Consider the following 21,016-nt stretch of genomic DNA (forward strand, 5'->3'; position numbering starts at 1 on the left):
TATGGTGAAATATGGTAAAAAATACCAATAGGTTGTCGACTCCTCCATGGAACCCGATGATTTATTATTCTGCACTATAGTGCCAAGTGAATAGATGCTTTTAACTTTTAACAATAATTTTAAACAGAGGACTTCATTATTTTATAATAGAATTTGCCACTTTTGGACACAATAATCTATTTTTGACCATACTACTATAGCAATTCAAGCAGCATCCTTTAATCAAGGCATATGCTCCTAAGGGGCTAAAAAGGGGACCAAATAAGCATTTTTGTAGTTTCCAGTCATTAACTTGTTTTTAAGAGTATAAATCTCTGAAATTATTCCACACTTTTCCATACTATAAAGGGATGGTTATGGTGGTTATGGCTCAAATCATTCAGCAATTAGGGGCAAAAAAGGGGAAACAAAGGTTTTTCTGATTAAAGGACAATTTAGACAATTTAAAAGCAGTGTAAGGGAATTGTCAATTCCAATTCAAGAATACTGTTATATACGTTTTATTACCTCCCTTATAATGCTTGAAAATTTTGTATTAAGAAATGATATGATAAGCTGTAAATTTGTATTTAGACATTTTAGAAGTTACTATTAATTAATATTAATGTTTACCAGGACTATGTCATTTTATATTTTGATATTTTATGATGTATATAAATTAATGTTGTCAACAGTTAACCGGTTAACCGGTTAATCGGTCGAACGACCGAATACCGAATACCAAAAACCTTTACCCGGTTAACCGGACTTTTTTCAATTTCGATAGATTTGATATAAATTTGTGTTGAAAATCAGATCATTAAATAGTTGTTTTATTTAAAATTTTCGTCGTGGTTATTAGTTTGAAAGATCAATTGTCCAGTATATTGATTGCTATTGTTAATCTTAAAAACATAAAATTAATTAGAGTTCGGGGTAGGATCTTAGAAAAACATAATTAGTAAACATGTTTTTTTAACAGTAACTTTAAATCAGTAATGAGATTTAGTTTTACTAATTACTTCATTATTTCGTTTTCGATCTAATATTGTGTAAACCTAAATTTAAATGTGCAACCTCCGTAGTGCAAGGGTTAGTCTTTAAATCCAAAAACACACCCCATTATTTTCGGAGACAACAAGAGAAAGGGAAAGAATAATCGGTTTCAGAGATATGACATATTCAGTTCTACGAGATTAAAATTGTTTTTTTTATTTTTTAATCTGAAGTTGGTACAAACGCTATAGTTGGATACGGTGTTTTTGATTATTCAAAGTCAAACTTTGCCAGGATCCCTCACAGACAAGCCTTATAATGCTAAGGAAAAAATTAATTTTAAAAGCGTATTTATGACTTGGATGAAAGGTTGTCAAATTGACACTCATACCACATCTTATATCTATGTGTAGGGTTCTATTGATAAGGCTTTCAAACACCAACTTAAATTATCGGTTAACCGGTTAATCGGTCGAACGATTATCCGAGTAACCGGTTAGGCAAAAGTGTACAAATTGACAACACTGATATAAATGAGTAGTTATTGTTGCAAACTCTTTTGTGGGGATTAATATTCAACAGCATAGTGTAGTGCTCAAAAGCAAAAAAAAATGTTTAGGTTCATTAGACCACATTCATTTGGTGTCAGAAAATTATGTGTCATCTATTTTATCACAATCCAAATTCAGAGCAGTATCAAGCTTGAATGTTGTTCATACTTGCCCCAACTGTTCAGGGTTCAACATCTGCGGTCGTATAAGGCTGCTGGTTAAAATTGGAGTTATCTTCGTTTGTCTATGATTGTAGTTGATGTAATATATGCTTTATTCAATGCAATGTTTAGTTTTGCCACCCACTGATAAATTAAAGCAATCTTTACCTTTCAGGCATTTCAAGCACTTTGATTACTGTTCTAGAGTTATGTCTCTTTTCACATTGAAAAATTTGCTGATATTTTTGTTTCAGTTCTCGAACATACAATTGTCCCAACTAAATGTTATGAAATGTATATATATATATATATAATACTTATTACCATAAAGCTAAGTGTATGTTCAAATTTTGGTTGTGTCACTTTTACAGTTCTTGAGTTACATCCCTTTATATGCTAGCAAGGGCATCATCTGTGTCCCTATAGACACCTTCTTCATTTATTTGTAGAATTATATTTCTGGTCATTTGCCCAAGAAAATTGGTAAGAACTAAAATATAAAAGATCTCCAGTACTCAATGTTGGGACCAGAAATAATCCAATACCCAGTCTTTTAATGCAGGGGTCATTGAGGAATATATGATATACTTAAGATAGCATTTATTAGGTTATTAGGTAAGCAGTCTGGAAACCTTTGGTGGATCAATAGCTATAATATATTTTGTACAAACCTGGTCAAGTAATAACAAGTACCGGGTAATAGCTGAAATGGATATAGGAAGATGTGGTGTGGGTGCCAATGAGACAACTCTCCATCCAAATAACATTTTAAAAAGTAAACCATTATAGGTTAAAGTACGGCCTTCAACACGGAGCCTTGGCTCACACCGAACAACAAGCTATAAAGAGCCCACTCAAATGGTCATTTTGGATAAGGTAAGGTAAAAAGGACATGAGTGTAAACTATAAAAAAAATAAAAAATTCTATAAAGTCATTTATTTGTTTTAGGCTCAGATATTAATTATATACATGTATACAAAACATTACTTTACAATATTCATAAATAACAAAGACCATTAGCAGGTAATCCCCTCTTATTCATGCTCATCTAAAATCTGAACATTTTTATACAAGTCTCATTGTGATATAGCCATGGTGGTGAGCATATATAATTAAGATTTAGTTTGTACTGTAATTCTTATATATGCACAAACAATATTTCACTGAGAAGTTCTGTTAACACTAAGAATCTGAAATAAAACTTCTGCAGAAATGGTGTAGGGTTCAGAAAGCAGTTTCATCCCACATAAAATCAATTTTACATTATTTAGTTGAAAATTTGCACATTTCTATGTAGATAACTCATAAAATATTTATCTAGTTTCAATAAGTGTTACATGTATATATCTTAGAATACTAACTGATTGTGTCATTTTTCTATTAATCATTCATAATTCCATTATAAAATGTCTAATATTTTTTTCAAGTAATGAATTTTGTGATTTTTTCAAAACTTATAAAACCACAGGTACATGAACAATGTATTAAAAAGTGCTGATTTAGGTGGGCAGATTTAATAAGTCATTATTGGATTGCATTGACACAGATTATATGATAGGATTATTTGATTCCTATTAACAATCCTTATCTGTAGGAATTGTACACCTACAGTAAATATAATATGCAAGATCAGGAAACATGCATTTTGCACACGACTCCGGTCTTCCTGTACGATTTTTTGATGATGTTGTTATATCTAATGTACCTTCAAGAAAAGCTTGACTGCTATAAAGAGTGTAGGAGGACATGTTTGGAAGTTGTAATATTGATTGAAAACTTATTGTTGATCAGTGAATTTAAATATCACATGAAAAGTTCAGACATTGAAATCAAGAAATGACAACCAACAAAAAAATTCCATCTCAACAGGTTAATGAGACAGCAACCCAGTCACATAAGATTCTAACACAATCTGCTTCTCTTCATTGAAGAGAGACATTATTCATGCAAAGATATAGGTTTCAGTAAAGCAGTTGTATTAATGTATATAGATTATCAAATATCGATCCTGATTATATAAAATCTTAATATTAGTCTGATATTTATATATGGTTTAGAAAGGTTAGATAAGGGGAGACAATGAATATTCAAAAGAATGTTTCATGCATTTTCAAGGAGAAAAATTCTATTCATAGAAACAAAATAAAGTTGAAACTGAACTTATCTTTTATTTGTCCATAGAAAGTTGTACTGCCATTTTCTGTGAATGTAATTTGTAATCACTAAAATATGACTTTTAATTTCATTTCTTAATTCCCTGACTTTAGGGTGATGGGGAGGATAGGTCAAATTGCGGATTAGACATTCCATACTCTATGTTGATGTTATCAATATTATGTGTAGTCTATGTTTATATCATTATCAAACCTACTAATTTGGATTCCAGTCCTTATGTATATGTTCCGGACCATATGAGTATTTGGACCATACGCATATGGTCATGACCATATATGCATACTCATATGCTACAACCGTACGCGTATGGTCCGACCATATGAGTATAATACTCGTATGGTTATTAACGGGCCGGACCATATAAGTATTTGGACTATATAGGTATTTTTTTAAATTACATTATAAAAGTTTTAATAGTAGAAAAACTTTTATCTAAAAAAAATGATGACAATGTATTATTTTTATAATTCAAATAATTTGTAAAAATCAAATATTGATGCTACAGTTTTAATCGCTAATTACATTCTTGCATGTTGGCTTGGGGTGATATTTACTTTCATATGGTATCATATATATTTGCGTTTGCAAGTCTTGGTTGTGCACGATCCTTTTCATATTTCTACGGTATTTTCAATTTATTAACAAGACAACTATATAAACTATTTTACTTTCCAGAGACTTCTTGTGTAACAGTTCATTAAGAAATTTTTGCAATTTATTTTTTTCAGTCGCCATTCACTCGTAATAACACATTGGTTATGACCATCGGTACAAAATGTGTTTATTATTGTTTTGACAAGTAAGTAAAATTAACTATGTTAAACTTTTAATTTGTATTTATAAAATTAGCTAATCTTTTTATTATAATATAGATTAATAAAACTACCTATATGATAGCGTCTTTTTAATGGACGGTCATAGTATATGACGAGTTTAAAGGTATTAAAAGTAAACTGTAACAGAGTGTTAATTACCCCGACCATACACGTACGGTCGGACCATATGAGTATATACCCATATGGTCATGACCATACGCGTATGGTCCAAATACTTGTATGGTCCGGAACATATACAATTTGATGTCATTAGCTTAGCTTCATATCTGTGTAGCCTTCTTATATAAAAAATCATTGGCATCATCTTTGTTTGACTTATCACATAAACAAGTATGACACAGCCACAACACATATACAGATTTTATCAGACCTGTATTACAGTTTCAATGTCAGCTAGTTAACAAATACTATTGAATTTGGATGTAGCCAGCTCATTCATAAAGAGAAAAGACAAGGAATTCTGAATCATAAAACAAAAATACACAAGTGAATTTCAAATAATATCACAACATACTTTTCTAAGAAACAGTCATTTTTCAACTTATTGTAAGTCACACATGACATCAAGTACAATTGATTCAATGAAGCTAACTATTTACAAAGTTTATTATCTTCTGCCAAGAAAATTTAGTCCAAAATTAGTTGGCTTTTTCTTTTCTCTTTCCTGCATTATCTTTGACTGCCTTTCTTGTTCTTCCTGAAATAAAAATTAAGAAATACTATAGCGAAAGATATCAAGTTCTGCTATTTTCTTTGCCAAGAACTTTTTCTCTGTCGGATGTTGAATTATCTCTTTTAGTATAAGAGTTCATACCAGTAGATCATTGTTTATAACTCTTTACTGAGTGGGGTTAGTCAGTGTTGAGAAAACCAGTTTAGCCCATCGTATCTCTTATACATCTGCACAACATGGCTGTTCCATTCAAGCATACCCCAAAAAGCTACTTTCAAAATAGGGTAACATGTATAAAGTATCTTATTACAAATGAGATTGTCTATATACTCTTATATTTTTGAAAGATTTAATAAGTTTCAGTTGTTAATACTTCATAATAATTGTTTGACATCTTTTTACCAGTAATATTTCAGGTCACAATTAAATATCTGCCAATAAATCAATCAATCAACTGGACGATAAAAACTATTTCAATCTTACTGTGTGGACAGAATTGCTGTAATTATAATTAATTATTAGAAAAACAACTTTCAAAATGCAGATGGATTTTTTTTTAAATTCTGCTGTACCTTTTCTTGATACATGTAAATGCAAATATGACACGAAACTTTAATCAAAGTAATTAGTAATACTTACTTGTAATTTTCTTTGGTTATCTTTAAATGCTTCAAGAGGATCATCAAAGTTTTTATAATAGTCTAAGACTTCTCTAACATCATCTACTTTAGTTGCAGCAATTGCTATAATGGAAATAAAAAATGTCTATGTATAATTTCATAGAAATAAGGCTAGAGGTATAGGGGGGGGTTGAGATCTCATAAACATGTTTAACCCCGCTGCATTTTTGCGCCTGTCCCAAGTCAGGAGCCTCTTGCCTTTGTTAGTCTTGTATTATTTTAATTTTAGTTTCTTGTGTACAATTTGGAAATTAGTATGGCGTTCATTATCAGTGAACTAGTATATATTTGTTTAGGGGCCAGCTGATGGACGCCTCCGGGTGCGGGAATTTCTCGTAACATTGAAGACCTGTTGGTGACCTTCTGCTGTTGTTTTTGCTATGGTCGGGTTGTTGTCTCTTTGACACATTCCCCATTTCCATTCTCAATTTTATAATTTTACTCTTGAGAATAAGTACTTGTTCAATGGCCATATTCAAAAGAGCTATAGTGTCATATTAATAATAACAATGCCTCTGCCTGCTAAACGACTAACTGATTCTGTTGGGATTGACTGAGGGTCAGAGTCTCACATTCTGTACAAAACTAGACATGAAACCAATGTTTATATAAGTGTTTAACAAATTTCAATAGACTATCAGATGTGCTTATTTTGAGTGAACCTAAGTAGATAAGTTATTACTCAGTGTTGATGTATCTTCATTCACACTATCAATCAAGGGCAAGAAATTGATTAAAGAATTCCAGATTTGTTCTGACAAATTCTTTTTCTAACACTAAATTATAAATAGTGGAGTCAAAAAGGTTAAACCACAAGTAGATTCTAACTTTGGAAGAAAGAGCTTTAAGCTTAATACATAAATCAAATTTTCTCCATCAATTTAAACGTGTACCTGAATGTCAGAATGTTAACAAGTAGCAGAATTCACAAGAAAATAAAGAGAGAAAGTGAAAGTGTAAAAATAACATTTCAAATATAAATTGTCAATTCTTCATATTCTTTCTACCATGAAGTAATAAATCAGTACAAATAACATTGAACATAAAATCTATACATCCACTGAGTTAAAATGATAATACAAATAAGATATTTATAAAATCTAATCAACTTAAGATAAATGTCATCCTCTGTTGATGATTATGTAATTTTCTGCATGCTACTTTCACTTTTATCTCCAAGTGCTATGTAATAAATTGCATATCTTGTTCATCTCTAAAAGCTACGGAAATTAAATGAGATATGACGTACACAATACTGTGAATACCGTCAAATTTAAAGGTAAACAACATCATTAAATAATACTCAATTAGCTTCCAAATATCAAAGAGCAATGCAAAATAAATAATTGATCACGCTTCAAGGTACTGGCAATAATTATGACTATTTTTTTAATCTATGAATCTTTGTTATACAACCTTGTCTATCTCATTCATGTGATATCCTACCATTAAATAATGTTTGAAATCAATGAATTATGTAAAAAGCCCTAATTGACTTTTCCTGAGGAAAGCCATTATTATCCAGTAATTTTAGCGAACATTTTAATTACACTTATTTCTTTCTAGAAACCATAATGAATACTTATCTTAGACTTTAAATCAAATATTGTGAAGACTAGAAAAAAATAATTCTAGGCTTGATGATTAAAATTAAAGAGTATAGCAGTCTTGTGATAATGCTTTGAAGCACATGCAAGACATTTTCTGAATAAAGGGTTAAATCAGGGGCAGCACAATAACAATACATCATAAGTCGACAATGATTAGTTTATCAAATGTAATTTAATTCATACATGTAGTACCGAGTACCTGTAATTACAGTATTATAAGATTCAATTTTTTAGTGCCGTTGGTCTATAAAAGATTTCAAATATATATCTATAGAAACAAGAGGCTGTCAAAATAAAAGTAAACTTGGTTTTTCATACAATTTAAAATGTGATCCTTAAAGAAATCAAGGACAACAACTCCTGAATGACAAAAAAAGTCTTTCAAAACCCTTTCTTACTCACCTATATCTACAGTGGTTTTGGAATTCATGTAAAATAAGGTTGAAACCAAAATTAAGTGTTAGATAAGATTACAATGATTGAGGCCAATATTACATTTGCCAATTACCTATTTGATTCTGTTATTACCCACCTTTTAAACAAATAACTTCCCTTTGTCAATCGTCAACTGGTTCCATACCGGACAAAATTGGCATTTACCAATGCAAAGCATGATGAATTGAAAGTAATGTATAGTCGGTTTAACTTATTTTTCATTAAAAAAAAATCTGATGTCAAACGTATTTAGATGAACAACAAATTAATGTAATCATAAGATTTAATCAAAGAGCTGAATAGCTCTCTGAGGGGAAAGACAGCCCTTGTTTCTATTTCACTTTTGAGGGGGGAGGGGGTATCTTTTGATAGTCTTCATATAAAGAATTAAAAAAAGAACAATCTAGAACATGTAGAAAGGTTGACAATATTGAAATCAATTGTTGTTTAATGTAATTTCATTTCTTTACTTTGGGATTCAATTTAGACCAATGGAAGAGATCTGCATCTTCTAAATCTAAACATTCAATTAAAGTTGGTAATTAATTATCTAAAATTCAACTAGTTGAATTCTGTCTTTTAACAACAACTACAATATTTTTTGAAATATTGATAGTGTCGACTGAACTGCAGGCTAGGGCCATTTTCCATTTTTTGTGACAGTACTCTTAAGATTTTTATTTTTTTTAGGACTGAAAAATCTATTCAGTTTTCAATTTCCATTAATAAAGTTCCCAGTTACAACTCTCATCACAGGGATACAGGTACTAATAAAAAAAAAACCAATATGATTGATGTAAACTGTGTGAAGCTTGTTTCCAAATCCTACATTTTGAAATATTTCTAAAATTTCATGAATAAATAGGTTTAAACTACAACAAAATGCAACATTTGTAATTTAATTTCTTTTGTTACCATTACAATAATTATGTTGGTAAACAAAATTTGGTTTTAATTGAAGACTACTTATCATGTACTAAATGTCACATTTTAAGTGTTTATTTTAGTGGATAATTACTCATAAAAGGTGCTCCTGAATTGGAGGGAGATTTTCAAAACAGAGTTTAACTGAAAAAATGAAAAATCATTTCTCTCCCCAATCTCATGTAGCCCCTCAGACTTTGTTTACTTTGAAAGTTGTTGACGTACAAATTAAAGTATTGCATGTTGATGTTTGAATCATCTACAGCAAACATAATTATGTTTGAAAGTAACAAATACCATTTTTTTATTAGTGTACAATCTTTGAGAATGATTTAAATAACCAGTGAAGGATATCCCTGCTTCTGCATAGTGTGGCATTCAAACAATGACGTCACTATAAAATATAATGGAGGTTGGATATATTTAGAACATCTCGTCAAACTGATTTTACGGATTGTAAAAGAAACGTAAATAGTGTAAAGGAGAGCTCAATATAGGATAACTTCGAGAGAAACAGAAGGGAAATGTGTAAAAAAGTTTTTAAAGTCAATCTTTTCATTTGTGTCTCCCCATCTCATCAATCTCAGTAAGATTTGTTGGGGGTTTTCCACACAATAAAAACAAAATGAATGATGTGAGGGAATGTCACTCTGGTCAACCCCATAGGGGATTGACGGCTTGAAGCCGTCTTTCCCTAAAACCTTTAAGATTACTCACATGACGCACAGGTAAATTTGATATCATTAATTACAGGGTCAATTATGGGAATTGGCAAGTTGCCTATTTTGGTTTAATTCCGCCCAGAAAAGTTAAATAAAATACAGAAATCACTATGTGCAATTTACCACTTACTATCTTGGTCTACAATGTAGAAGATGCATATAGAAATAGGCTTTTAGAGCCTCTTTTTTAGTATCCATTTAACTTTTACTGCTATTTGTCTTATTGATCTAAATGATTAGAAAAAGGAAGACTAAAACACAATTGCAATTTGTAATCTGTGAGCTCTTAATTTACAGAGTTATCCTTCTTGTTACACTGTTTTTTTCACAGATTTTTTTAAAAAGGTAAAACTCTGTTCTATATATTTTATTTTCACAAATTTTTATGCAGAACATGTTTTTACAATTCTATAACAACTACTTCTTGGATTCATGAGAAATTTGTTTGAACAACATCTCATAAAGTTCTCTAAAAAGCTTAATTAAATAAAAGGTGTATTCACTGTCATACAGATATTAAGATTAGTATAACTGAGAAGTGTTTAAAGTTTTAAGCCATAATCAAGAATCGTTTTTGAGAAACGGTGCGACATTTGAAAAAAACACACCCCTGTTTTATTTACAAAGTGCCGTAACTCAAAAAGTATACTGATCATTTGACCATCATAAGAAACAACTATATTAACTTTCATGAAATTTGGATAAGTCGGTCTCAAGTTACGGTGCGACATGTTTATGCCGGACAGACACCGCACATTTGTGTACCATAATACGTCTGTCAAAATTTTTACAGGCGTATAAAAACCATTAAAAATAATCAATTCGTCTTGGCCCCAAATGTAAATATCATTGAAAAAGCTCCAAATTATATCCCTTTGGTGCAAAAATGCCATGCTTTTGGCATTAAAATTAAAACATATTTTTTAATTCATTAGTGACTTTAATTTTTTATTTTCATTTTCAAATAAACTGTACCTAAACTAAACTATTGTCAGTGATTTCTGTAATTTAATTCTTTTTTTATTTCGATATTACATCTATTTCTCCTATTAGTTCAACAGAAATAAAGTAGCTTAACAAAAATGTATGCTCCATTTGAAGGCAGATTGTGAGCCTAAATGAACAGTGACCCCATTTTTTTATTGTATTTTTCTATTAAGTATAAGATTAAGTTCATTTATAGACCTGTTACATCCAAAATTAAATTAAAAATCTTGTATGATTTACAAACCTTGTAAGAAGTTTGCTAGGTCTATCAATGACCTGTATATATAAAGATCTCGTATGATATACAAACCTTGTAAGAAGTTTGCTAGGTCTATCAATGACCTGTCATCATCGTCCCCTGTCCACCTGTTTACTTTGAGAGCATTCCTTGGCTGCAGAGAAAAGGACTTTTCATTCCAGTCTATAAAGATCACTTTAGATAAATCCCTGTTCAGACAACTAAGATCCTGCAAATTTAAAAGATATATACTCACTAACAAATGACTATGCTTTGTGCTTCTAGATAATAGGGTCATCTAATACATTAACTCAGCTTTTTTTTTATTTCAAGATGTTGCTTGGATATTATTAATGGTTATGGGAAGTATAATGGTTTTTTTTTATAAGACTTTGACAAAAATTCCATATGGAGCTATAAAAGTTGCAATGTATAATTAAAGTATCGTCAAACAGGGAGTAACTTACCTGAGGCCTTAATTAATATATTGTTTGTTTCCCCAATCCTGACCCTGCCAAGCCAGGTGTTGGTAGGTAGGTAGGGAATTAATTCTATTTTTCCAAAAAGCTTTAACAATATCGTACAATCCGGCAAGCCAGGAAATTGGAAATGAATAAAATAATATTTGACTTAGCTTTGACAATAAAATTTTATGAGTAGCACTGTTTTTGCAGGGTCAGTCGGGATTGGGGAAACAAACAATATTTTATTTTAGGCCTGACAGTGACAGATCTGAAAATCACTGACACTCTACAACTCAACAATAAAAAAAGTTGATTGTTATAACATATGCTGAATGATACATATTAAAAAGTATGGAGAAAAACACAGACAGACAAACATGGTAAATGCAGTTGAACACCCACACCGGAGTCAAGGTATAAAGGTCAAACCAAAAGAGCAACCTACTGGAGTTTAAATAACCATTCATCCCTATCATATTTATGCCATTATTGGTTTAATTCACTAACCTTAACATGATGTCCATTGGTGTATCTTGTTGCATCACGATATAATCTGTAATTTATATATCCCTTCTGGTCTAAATTGAATAGAATAGGATCTGCATTCTGAAATAGTTATTTACAAGTATCAATTCAATGAAAATATGGATAATCCATTCCCAAAATGGATTATCTATTCTAATATGACGTTTTTCTTTGACATTGGAAATAAAGCAATGTTTTAATATTATAAAACATGGGCTGCACGCTATTGGTGTAGACTTTTACACAACAGAGATCACAATGAACATGTTTGTTGTGTTGCTTGCTAGAAAATAAGAAAAAAAATCTTTTGAAAAGTAATTTTACATGTATCTGTTTATAATTTATAGTGAAATGGTTAGTTTTCCAGTGTCATCAAAACCCAGAAGCTGTCTTTTAAACATGTCTACTTGATAGTACAGAGGTTATCCAATTTTAATCATACAAGTAACTGCATATAACACTCATATAACATCATGTCTGATCATGTTGTTATTGCATTCAAAATATTTCTCACATTCTCTGTTTTGGGATTTTATACTTTTTTTCAAGTTAAAAAATGTCATCTTAATTTCCATTCTCAATATACCAGTATTGACAACAGTCCACATCTGTCTTCTTGCTTGGCTATCAGTCCACCAGTCAGGGCATGTAAAATTCCTTTTGGGCCTATAAGAATTTCTACTACATGCCAATGTAATATATACTTACTGCTCCAGAATCCTGTGTATATACTACAACTTCATACAAAGGTGCAGCTATACTTTGTAGAAAATATTCTATATGAGGTCTCTTCTTAAATCTCCATCCAGTGTTATACTGCAATTATAAATTTATTCTTGTATACCGGGTACATACTATTTTTGTCTACACTCTTTTCATTTTCGTTTTGAGCAATACTGTGTTAAGCAGTTTATTTTCACATTTAGATTTCACAATTTCTTGTGTCAGACCTGTTTAAGAGGTTATAATTTAATGAATTTCTTGTTCCTGGTTCTGTTCTTTGTTGTTCAATTAAAATTGTAACTTCACAGTAAGCGGGGATGTTTTCTCAGCTATATTCAAATTAAAAAAAAAACATTCTTGTACAAATTTAACTTTAAACAGTATCTGAAAGGAAAATAAACCAGATGCTCCGCAGGGCGAAGCTTTATACGACTGCAGATGTTGAACCCTGAACGATTGGGGCAAGTATGGACACAACATTCAAGCTGGATTCAGCTCTAAATTTGGATTGTGATTAAATAGTTGACACAGCATAGGTTTCTGACACAGAATGAATGTGTTCTAATGAACTTAATTTTTTTGTTTTCTCTTAGAGCAATTCACTATGCTGTTGAATATTAATCCTCTCAAAAAAATGTTTGAAGAAATTTTCTTTTTATTTATGAAATTTCAAATGAGATCATTGAACCCAATTTTTTTAATCACATCCCCCTTTCCCTTATTCCAAAACTAATCTCAATTAAAATTTCTAATGGAGTTTGCAACAATTACTACTCATTTAAATACATCATAAAATATTAAGATGTAAAAAAACTGCTTGTTATCACTGAATGGTAAAGATTATTTTAATTTATCAGTTGGTAGTAAAAAGTGAATATACATTGTATATTGTATATATAACAAAGATTTAAGTTGATTCTGGACAAAGAAAGATAACTCCAAATAAAAAAAATTCTTACAATTAGATATTTCTAGCTTACTATTCTGGACAAAGAAAGATAACTCTAATTAAAAACAAAATTGCTATTTCACAATATTTTGCAATAAGATATTTCTTGCCATTGCGCAATACTGTGCAATTGAAAAGACTTGCTATTGCACAAAACTTAATATAATAATTTTAGATCCTGATTTGGACCAACTTGAAAACTGGGCCCATAATCAAAAATCTAAGTACATGTTTGGATTCAGCATATCAAAGAACCCCAAGATTTCAATTTTTGTTAAAATCAAACTAAGTTTAATTTTGGACCCTTTGGACTTTAATGTAGACCAATTTGAAAACAAGACCAAAAATGAGGAATCTACATACACAGTAAGATTTGGCATATCAAAGAACCCCATTTATTCAATTTTTGATGAAATCAAACAAAGTTTAATTTTGGACCCCGATTTGGACCAACTTGAAAACTGGGCCGATAATCAAAACTCTAAGTACATTTTTAGATTCGGCATATCAAAGAACCCAAACGATTAATTTTTTGTCAAAATCAAACGAAGTTTAATTTTGGACCCTTTGGACCTTATTTTAAATGTAGACCAATTTGAAAAAGGGACAAAAGTTAAAAATCTACCAACACAGTTAGATTCGGCATATCAAAGAACCCCAATTATTCAATTTTGATGAAATCAAACAAAGTTTAATTTTGGACCCTTTGGGCCCCTTATTCCTAAACTGTTGGGACCAAAACTCCCAAAATCATTACCAACCTTCCTTTTATGGTCATAAACCCTGTGTTTAAATTTCATAGATTTCTATTCACTTATACTAAAGTTATGGTGCGAAAACCAAGAAAAATGCTTATTTGGGTCCCTTTTTGGCCCCTAATTCTTAAACTGTTGTGACCAAAACTCCCAAAATCAATACCAACCTTCCTTTTGTGGTCATAAACATTGTGTTTAAATTTCATTATTTTCTATTTACTTAAACTAAAGTTATTGTGCGAAAAACCAAGAATAATGCTTATTTGGGCCCTTTTGTGGCCCCTAATTCCTACACTGTTGAAACCAAAACTCCCAAAATCAATCCCAACCTTTCTTTTGTGGTCATAAACCTTGTGTCAAAATTTCATAGATTTCTATTAACTTAAACTAAAGTTATAGTGCGAAAACCAAGAAAATGCTTATTTGGGCCCTTTTTGGCCCCTAATTCCTAAAATGTTGGGACCAAAACTCCCAAAATCAATACCAACCTTCCTTTTGTGGTCATAAACCTTGTGATAAAATTTTATAGATTTATATTCACTTTTACTAAAGTTAGAGTGCGAAAACTAAAAGTATTCGGACGACGACGACGACGACGACGACGACGCCAACGTGATAGCAATATACGACGAAAATTTTTTCAAAATTTGCGGTCGTATAAAAAAAAACAATATACTTATAATATAGTAAAATAGTTAATGTAAAGTGATAAATTATTTGTAGAGATATTTGTGTAAACCAGAGAACACTATCTTTGTATGATCACTCATTACTATCTATTCTATGACAAGCAGTTACATATAGACTTTTACTAAACACTGCGAAGTTATTAATAGCTTTGATTTATGTAGACATTTATATAAACTACCACTTTAAAGAATAATATTTAGCATATTCATGATATTAGAGTGTCATACAGGGCATTTGATGATAATGGTGTTTTGCATAGTATCTTATTAAAGAAAGATATAAACTTAACATATATTCATACCTATTAATTTTATTTATTTTTTTAAGCCTTCTAACATCTATCAACACCAAAAACAAACAACACACAGCAGAAAATCAAGCAATCAACTCTAGTATGAGATTTGTGCTAGTATACAGTGTAAACTTTTAAACACTTACAGTCCAATCAGGGTGAACTAATACATCATTCATCTCCATGACGACAGTATATGGTGGTTGATAATAAGGGTACTCTACAGGATCAGGTAGAAGTTTTTCTCTCGAAGGTTCAATTATTGCCTAAGGAAAAGAATGAATTATTATATATATATGTAATGTTTAGTAATTATGCAAGTTATAACAGTTATAGATTGATACATGTAGTTACTAGATAGATCATTACCAAAGGAGTAAGTTCGGTAAGGGCCATATTTGGCCCCAATTATAAAGTTCATAGTTACAAGACAATGAATGTTTTAAGTTGCCTTAAAGACATGTTAGAAAGTTAAACAGAACTGGTATTTTTAAGTTTAATTCTAACACGTTGCTTTTTACATAAAAAAAAGGTCAAGATAAGGGATTTTGGTGAAATTTGACAAAATCAGCTAGATTTCAACCAAATAAAGGACCAGGAAATATAAAAGCGCAGGCGTCGAAAAGCTTCAGATTGAAACAAGACATGTGAAATGTCTTCACAAACATTTTTTTAAAAGATCTTTGTTGTCGACGTATGCGCTCTATGTTTCCTGTCCAATAATCTATGGAAATTCACCCATTTTCATTGATTTTTTCGTGAAAAATCAATATGAGTACAACTTGTGACGTCATAATGAAACACAGAAACGTAAAATTTTCAACAAAAAGGTTTATATCCTAGATAGTCAATGTATTAGCTATAATTTATCGATATTGGTCGATAAATCCGAATTTGAAATTTATGATAAAAAAGGGGGCCATTTTAGGACCTTATAGAACATACTCCTTTATGATTACAGATACTGTAATTACATAAAACACCCTATAACAATTTAGTTTTACTCTACATACCTTCAGTAATTTAAAATCACAAATCTAAATATGGATTTATGGAGGCACAGTTGAGAAAACTTATACCCTAACTACCGAAAAATACAATTACATGTATAACAGTATAACTGACAATGATCAACAGTCAGAGGAATATTAATGTTGGTATATCAAAAAGTCAATTGCCCCACAGATCAAATTTAAAACAGTTTCATATTTGCATCAATGCTATTTGTAATACCTTGTCATCTTCAACACCGCAAAATATTTTAAGGGTTATTAATTAAGTTAGGAAACAACAGTAGATGTATAACATGCTTAAAAAAGATGAATGTTTTTAGCTTTAAATTTGAAAGCTAAATATTAGTGGTATCCAACTAACAAATAATAGATAAATAAAAACTTTTACCTGTTTTTCTTTATTCAATTCAAGCCAAGATCTCTTCAAATAAGCTATAGCTAATGGTACTAAAAAAGAAAACCACATGAAAGAAATAAGTTTAATAATGCTGTACATTTATTCATTAAAATAACCTATCTATAGTATTTTGCTTCCCCATTAAAAAGGTAGTTTTGGATTTTTTTTTTAAGTTTAAAAAGAAGTGTAATGTATGTTATTGAAAAATAGAAATATATACAAGTTGTTTTGCTAGTACATTTAACAAATGTATTCAACTTTGTTTCACTATTGAAAATTTATTTCTGTCAAATGGTACATGTAGGGTAGAACTAATGAACAGACTAATTGATCAGTTATTTTAGTAATGGCATATAAAAAACTACCAATTGTTACAAGTCTGCAAAGAAAAAATAATAACAAACAAAGGGTACTTACATTGAGAAAACTCATCTTCAATCTGAAAAAAAAACAGAATAGAAATTGATGTTAGTGATATAAATCTAATCAACATGATGGTAAGCAGTCCTTTTTTCAATTTAATTTAATTTGCAAAATATATACACATTAACAACTACACAAAAATAATATTTATAATATTTCAGAACTGTTTTCTTCAAATATAGAATATTTTTTCGATTGATTTGAATTTTGCAAAGTTTGTAATATCAGGGAAGATAACTAAGATAATGTAACTTTAATAAAGCTGTATTTACTTAGTGTGGATTTTAGATTTGCAACATTTTAAGTGGTGTAAGTTTAGTTAAATAGTTAATTGCACTCTTGCAGTGCAGACAGAATTTACGGTATAAAAATATTCTTTATGTATTTCAAACAGCTTCTCCTGAAATTTAAACAAGAAAGCTGTCTAATTTCACTTGTTTTCTATATTACTTTGAATTAAAGGTGTTCTTTTTTTCTGTAACTTTTAAAATTTCACTTCTAAGAGAGAAAAGAGTAAGTCTTAACAAAACTGCCACACATCAACATACAGCAGTCATGAATTCAGGAGCCTTGCTAATGATTATCTTAGTTTATTTAGTTTAGATGTAGATTTTAGTTTGTTTTGACATTAGAAGTTACTGGTAAAGACAGACTTATGTAAGTCTGATTATTGTTAAAAATTAAAAAAAATCGGTCTTTCAAGAAAGTTATTAGCATAATATTTCCAACACTTCAGGCTGGCATTCACCAGTGTTATGTAATACTCTGTCTGCAGTCATATTCCTTATCCAGATAAATATTAAATAGAGAATTTTACCTCTTGCCCTCCTGGATCCACCATAGGTGCTCCTGTAAAAAAATAAAGAGAAACTTCTGTAGAATTTCAAATGTTAAACAGTCAATCCTTCAGTATGTAGTTATATTTAAATTTGGCTTGATATACATGTATTCATAATTATGTCCACTGTACACTGTACAAGGAACTTGCATACAAACACACAATGTGAATTCCTGAAGTTAAATTGTACTTTTATTGAGGACAAATGTTTACATTGTATAATATATAAGTACAAAAATGTAACAGACTTTATTAGCAGTAACAAAGTAATGAACCATTATAAACATTTAGTTAAAACTAGAGTTTTAATGCAATATCTCTTAGGAACAAGGAATTATTTGAATCTGGAATAATTTTGAATTCTGGAAAATTGATAAGAAATGAATGGTGAAAACTATTAACACAACTAAATAGGGTTAGCCATGCACCCATGGCTAAGGTTAATTTTACTTTCACGATCATTTCAGTATGAACTAACTAACCCCCTTTAACCATGCGTGCATGGCTAACCCTATTTAGTTGGGTTAGTTTTCATCATAAATTTCTCATTTTTTTTCCGTTCTTTAGCGACTTTTTAGTTTACTGGCTTCCGGTTGAAATTTTTAGACCCAGCCTTCCAAAAGTAAGAAGATAAACATCTAATAGCAGACAGGTAACTAAAGGGGGTTAGTTAGTTCATACTGAAATGATCGTGAAAGTAAAATTAACCTTAGCCATGGGTGCATGGCTAACCCTATTTAGTTGTGTTAATAGTTTTCACCATTCATTTCTTATCAATTTTCCAGAATTCAAAATTATTCCATATTCAAATAATTCCTTGTTTAGCCGACAATAGCTATACATGTATATACAGTTAATATATAGATAGCTGGGCAACAAAAGATGATTCACATCTGTTTAAATGCTTGGCCATACATTTATAAAGATGAAGTCACATTAGGCCAAAAAAAAAAATAGGTGTGTTTCCGGTCGCCCGACCGACCCTAATTTTTTGGCGCCGACCCTAACTTTTTTTTCCCGGAAAAAAAAAAAAAAAAAAAAATCCGGATTTTTTTCGTTTTTTTCCGGAAACGGTTTTTGTTTAGTATAGCCTTTGAATGGCATCTTTTAAACGTTTGATTTCGAATAAAATTTTAATACAGTAAGCATTTGTGTGATACAGATTGAAGTCAAACAACGGCATGGCTTCTGCTATGGCCATCGATGTTTATAATTTGTTCAGAATTTTATAGGAATAAAATTGACAGTATAACAAGTTTACAATGTTTTGGCATTTACTTCCCACAGTCTTTTCTAATACAAGAGGGAAGCCAAACGTTCAATTTAGGATTAAATTTAATTTTAATATCTGATATTTGCTCAACCATAGCCCCAAAACTCAATTTGTAATTGATTTTCTTTTAAACAGCTAGTATATAATCAAAATTTCAAAGATTTTCACCCATCCCTCTATCATGTTATTAATATTTGGTATTTGTAGAAAATCTGGCATCAGTTCTGTGAACTAAATTGTCTGAAAGAAACTGATTATAAAACAGGTCTTTGCTAAGACAGACTTTGATGGGCTTTCTGTGTAAGACTATAGCCTGACCCGTACAGATGGCGTATCAGTTCTGAAAAGTTTGAAAATTTTATAAGCTGGAAGTCCTGGCCAAGTCTTCTGCAACTTTTGAACATGGACTATTCATATCTTGTATACTTTATACAATGAACTGATGAAAATAACCTGAAAGAATAACAAACTGATTATAAAAATACACAAAAAACAACCGAAGCAGGCCAGTAAAAAAAAAAAAAAAAAAAAAAAAATACCTACCTACCGACCCTAATTTTTTGGGGCATGCAACAGGAAACACACCTATTTTTTTTTTTGGCCTTATGTTATTTTATTATTCCAACTTCTGCTGACTTGAAAGAAATTGAACATCCAGATACAGATTTTTAATTTCCTAAATATAAAGTGCATTTGACTTTTAATTATCATGATTAAAGGATCAGCCATTCCTTAAAACTTTCTAGTTGAACAAGTTTGTCTGCAGTCAGGAGATTTTGACATGTTTGATGACCCTAAATGAATTTGAAAGCTGATATCATTACACAACATAGAAGGTACATTTGTAATCAAGCAATTTCTTAATTTTTATGCTGGTTTAACTAGACTGTTAGTGTACAAATGTATAACGTATTGTTATTGACCTCTTCAGTAAGACAACACACAGTTCGACAATACACCTTATTGCTATTTGTCCGCCATTACTGGACATCACACAGGTTCCAGTAAAATTATGACGTCATAATATAGAATATCTGACGCCCAATGGAAAAGTGATTGTTGTATGACGTCAATAGTTTGAGCGTGACCCATCCTGGGGTCAACCTGAACCAGGAGTAGCAATAAGGTGTATTACTGAAAGCCTACATTGGCTACCATGGCTACAAACAGAAAAGTGGGCTGCTCAAAAGGTAAACTAGTTTTCTCTTATATATACATAAGTCAAAGATTTTTTTGTTTTACTTAAATGGTTAAGTAAACCCAATTTGGGTTTATGATGCAATTACCCCTCAAATAAACAAAGGGGCCACCGATAAGTAAGGCTGTTGCTCCAAGAGATATTAATCCTATTTTCCAAGCATTTTTCTGTCCTTTCCATTTTGATTCCTTTTCCTTTTTATCCTCATCGCTCTTTTTATTAGTTTCTTCTGCCTCTGTAGTGGCATCGAAAGGCGCAGCTTTACCCAAAAATTCATCAGTCACAGAACTCGTCTGTTTGGAATAACAAACACATGGTATATTTGTTATGACAGGATACGAGTTTCGTTTTGTCCATTTTAAAACAACATTTTCTCCATTAAATTTTGCACAAAACGTGCGTGAATATGTTTTATGTGACTGTAGACGAATAAATGTTTTTAAAATACATGTGTGGGTACTGAGAGCTGACATGTTTATACTGAATTGTGGGTACTAATTCGTCCCAG

General features: G+C 30.7%; 2 protein-coding genes across 3 annotated transcripts in view; one reads left to right on the top strand and one right to left on the bottom strand.

The window, feature by feature from the left end:
* Window positions 1-2,609: 2,609 nt before the first annotated feature.
* Window positions 2,610-20,993, bottom strand: LOC134711710 (mitochondrial import inner membrane translocase subunit TIM50-C-like). Its single transcript, XM_063572502.1, has 10 exons — window positions 20,597-20,993; window positions 18,017-18,048; window positions 17,194-17,215; window positions 16,768-16,826; window positions 15,513-15,632; window positions 12,666-12,773; window positions 11,940-12,038; window positions 11,041-11,197; window positions 6,012-6,115; window positions 2,610-5,396 (listed from the first exon to the last, which is right to left on the bottom strand). The coding sequence occupies exons 1-10, from the start codon at window positions 20,979-20,981 to the stop codon at window positions 5,307-5,309; spliced, it is 1,176 nt and encodes a 391-aa protein (XP_063428572.1). The 5' UTR covers window positions 20,982-20,993; the 3' UTR covers window positions 2,610-5,306.
* Window positions 18,616-21,016, top strand: part of LOC134711711 (uncharacterized) — a 41,979-nt gene continuing 39,578 nt past the window's right edge. Inside the window, exon 1 of one of the 2 annotated variants that reach the window (XM_063572504.1) lies at window positions 18,616-18,689. The gene's annotated coding sequence lies outside the window, so the exon portion shown is untranslated. The remainder of the gene's footprint in view (window positions 18,690-21,016) is intronic. The other variant, XM_063572505.1, reaches the window with a different exon arrangement.

Source organism: Mytilus trossulus, chromosome 3, assembly GCF_036588685.1.
Source record: "Mytilus trossulus isolate FHL-02 chromosome 3, PNRI_Mtr1.1.1.hap1, whole genome shotgun sequence".
NCBI classification, from domain to species: Eukaryota; Metazoa; Mollusca; class Bivalvia; order Mytilida; family Mytilidae; genus Mytilus; species Mytilus trossulus.

Excerpts from the sequence above, each read along its gene's own strand:
- LOC134711710 (XM_063572502.1), bottom strand. The coding sequence starts at position 20,981 with ATGTCAGCTCTCAGTACCCACACATGTATTTTAAAAACATTTATTCGT. Across the intron at positions 15,633-16,767 it reads AATTGAATAAAGAAAAACAG|GCAATAATTGAACCTTCGAG; the intron begins GTAAAAGTTTTT and ends TCTTTTCCTTAG. Across the intron at positions 12,039-12,665 it reads ATACACAGGATTCTGGAGCA|AATGCAGATCCTATTCTATT; the intron begins GTAAGTATATAT and ends TAACTATTTCAG.